The 2,500-nt window shown below is 42.6% G+C and overlaps 1 protein-coding gene across 2 annotated transcripts in view; it reads right to left on the bottom strand.

The window, feature by feature from the left end:
- The window catches only part of Nork (neurite outgrowth regulated kinase), a 145,663-nt gene that overhangs the window by 23,586 nt on the left and 119,577 nt on the right, over window positions 1–2,500 (bottom strand). For both annotated transcript variants that reach the window (XM_013080254.2, NM_001204717.1), the window contains 1 exon segment: window positions 1,406–1,574. In XM_013080254.2, coding sequence (XP_012935708.1) covers window positions 1,406–1,574 — 169 coding nt within the window.

The following is a 2,500-nucleotide window of genomic DNA, read 5'->3' as shown; positions in this document are numbered from 1 at the left end:
CTTTGTCTTTGATGACGGCACAAACCTTTTCATCACTTGCGCGTACGGTAAGCAATAGGCATGAGCAGAAGAACCGAACATTTCTTTTGCTAGACGTTTTCATTGACCTTTGAGTGTCGCCATCCTTGTACACAAAGTATCATGATCATCAACCCCTTTGAAAACGAAAATCTTTGAGAAAGTTGATGTTTATGAAAGAGAGCTTCAAATCTATCTTGGTGAAACTCCGTAGGTACAAAGGGGAACGTGTGGATAGATTTCTCAGCGACCAGGTTGGGTAACATCAATAAATCCCCTCCTGTAGCTACTCGGGTTCAACAAATGAGAGGTGCTTGGTTGTGGGGTGGCTAAACGAAGGGGCTTGATAAAAGATAGTGAGGTGAAATTCTGTTACAGAGAAATGAACTTACACCCCCCTCCCCTCCACCCGCCACACACACAAACACCTTCCAGAACGGAGAAATACGCCATGTTTGTGCTGGTGTGAGAGGACGAAAGTTCATCGAATTTGAAATAAACGCACACAGAGTGAGCTGTCTGCGAGGGAAAGTAAAAACCGCGGGCCAAAACAAGAGCACAACGTACGTATCTGTTGTCTCGGCACAGACCCCATCAACAGGATTCGGGACAGAGCAGAAGAAAGATAAATGAGGCACATGCCAACAGGTTAGGGCTATAATTTCAGGTAATCAGTACATGTGAAGATTTTTACCTCACTAGAGACGGTGGTCCCCGCCCAGCAAGTTTGGAGGGTTGAGCATAATGGGGTTGTTACAAAATCAATTGAGAAACTGTATTATCTTTTTTTTTTTGGCTCTTCTGAACGCTTCTGTTATCGCCTTTGCGCAATCGTTGTCTACGTTCTGTTGGCTAAGATTTGCAACCTGTACACCTTGTTTTGTGTTTTATTTTGAGTTACTTCGCTGGGGTTTTTTCAATGGCAAAATTAAATCAAAACATAACATTTTCACAAATAAGATAATAATATTATGCTTGTGAGCAACCCCCCCCCCCGCCTCAAAGAGGTCGTGTTTTCTTTTCTGTGTGACGGGCTCTCTTTATCTCTCGGATCTCAGTCTCTCTTTTTTCCTTTCTCTCTTTCTCTTTCTCTTTCTACCTCACTCTCTTTCTATCTACCTCAATATTTTATATCTGTTTGCTTGCCCGTGTGTATATATATTGGTGGTGCGTATTTAATGGGGAAATATATGATAAATCTGCCTTTTGAAGTTTCAGACAGAGAACACAGAATCAGAAAATCTCTTTGAATAATGAAGTTGGGGTTCTTTTCTAAAAGCCCCCCCCCCCAAAAAAAAAATGAAAGAAAGAAGAAAAGAGCATCTTTAGGTGTTTTAGAGTGACTCACATTGTCAAAGAACTAAACTCAACAGGTTGTTGCACTCACTTCAAGAAGTTCTGGAGATTCCCATACGGAACGTATTCCATGACGAGGGCAATAGGTTCCGACATGGTGCAGGCTCCGATGAGGCACACGATGTTCGGATGGCTGCCGATACGCTTCATCAAGTTGATCTCGGCCACCAGGTCCTCCTTGTAGGATAGGGGGGCGCCCTCTGAGGAAGGAAGGAAAGAACGATTGTTTTATTTCAAATTAAAAAAAAACAAGTTTTAGTAAGAGTTTTATGGCACTTGCAACACAAGATGGTCATGTAATTTCAATTTGGATAAAAGCGAAGGATTGTGTGGTCACGAACGATACGGCTCTTTTCGTACTGGGAAATTGGCTTGGCAGATAGATACGATTTGGTGCTCCATGCGAATACACACACACACACATACACACACACACTCACACACACACACACACACACACTCACACACACACACACATGCACATACACATATACATGCACACACACATACATGCACACACACATACATGCACACACACACATACACACATACACACACATAAATGCACACACAAAGACACACACAAACAGATACACACTAATACATGCTACATGCACCCACAAATACACGAGAGAATACTGAGAGTAGCAGAATAGGATGATCATAACATTGGTGTTCGAGAAAGAGAAGCACACTGGCAGAGTAACGGTCATTTCCTGAACTTTGTTTTTATTTGGGAGGGGGGGGGGAAGACATGCAGAGACAACAATGAAAAAAACAACACCACTATTGTATAATATGACCTTCAACTGGCTCCCTTCAACCACCACACGCAATGACATAAAAAAAACTTGAACGGAGAAGAATACAACTGCACCAGAACTCCTAGATCTATAACTTTTTTTTTCTTTCTCGGAAACGTCCAAAACAACGAGACGTAGAAGAAGGTGTAAAAAGATCCTGTTGTTGCGGACCTGAGAAACACAGCGCCGATCTGTGACACGTTTGACCGCTCTGATTGCAGGAAAACAAAAAGTCAGACAGCCAGTCTGACAGTCTGACACACACAAACACACACACACACACACACACACACACACACACACACACAGAAACACACACACAC

This window comes from Aplysia californica, unplaced genomic scaffold (genome assembly GCF_000002075.1).
Source record: "Aplysia californica isolate F4 #8 unplaced genomic scaffold, AplCal3.0 scaffold00080, whole genome shotgun sequence".
NCBI lineage: Eukaryota > Metazoa > Mollusca > Gastropoda > Aplysiida > Aplysiidae > Aplysia > Aplysia californica.
This window is presented reverse-complemented; position numbering and strand designations above follow the sequence as displayed.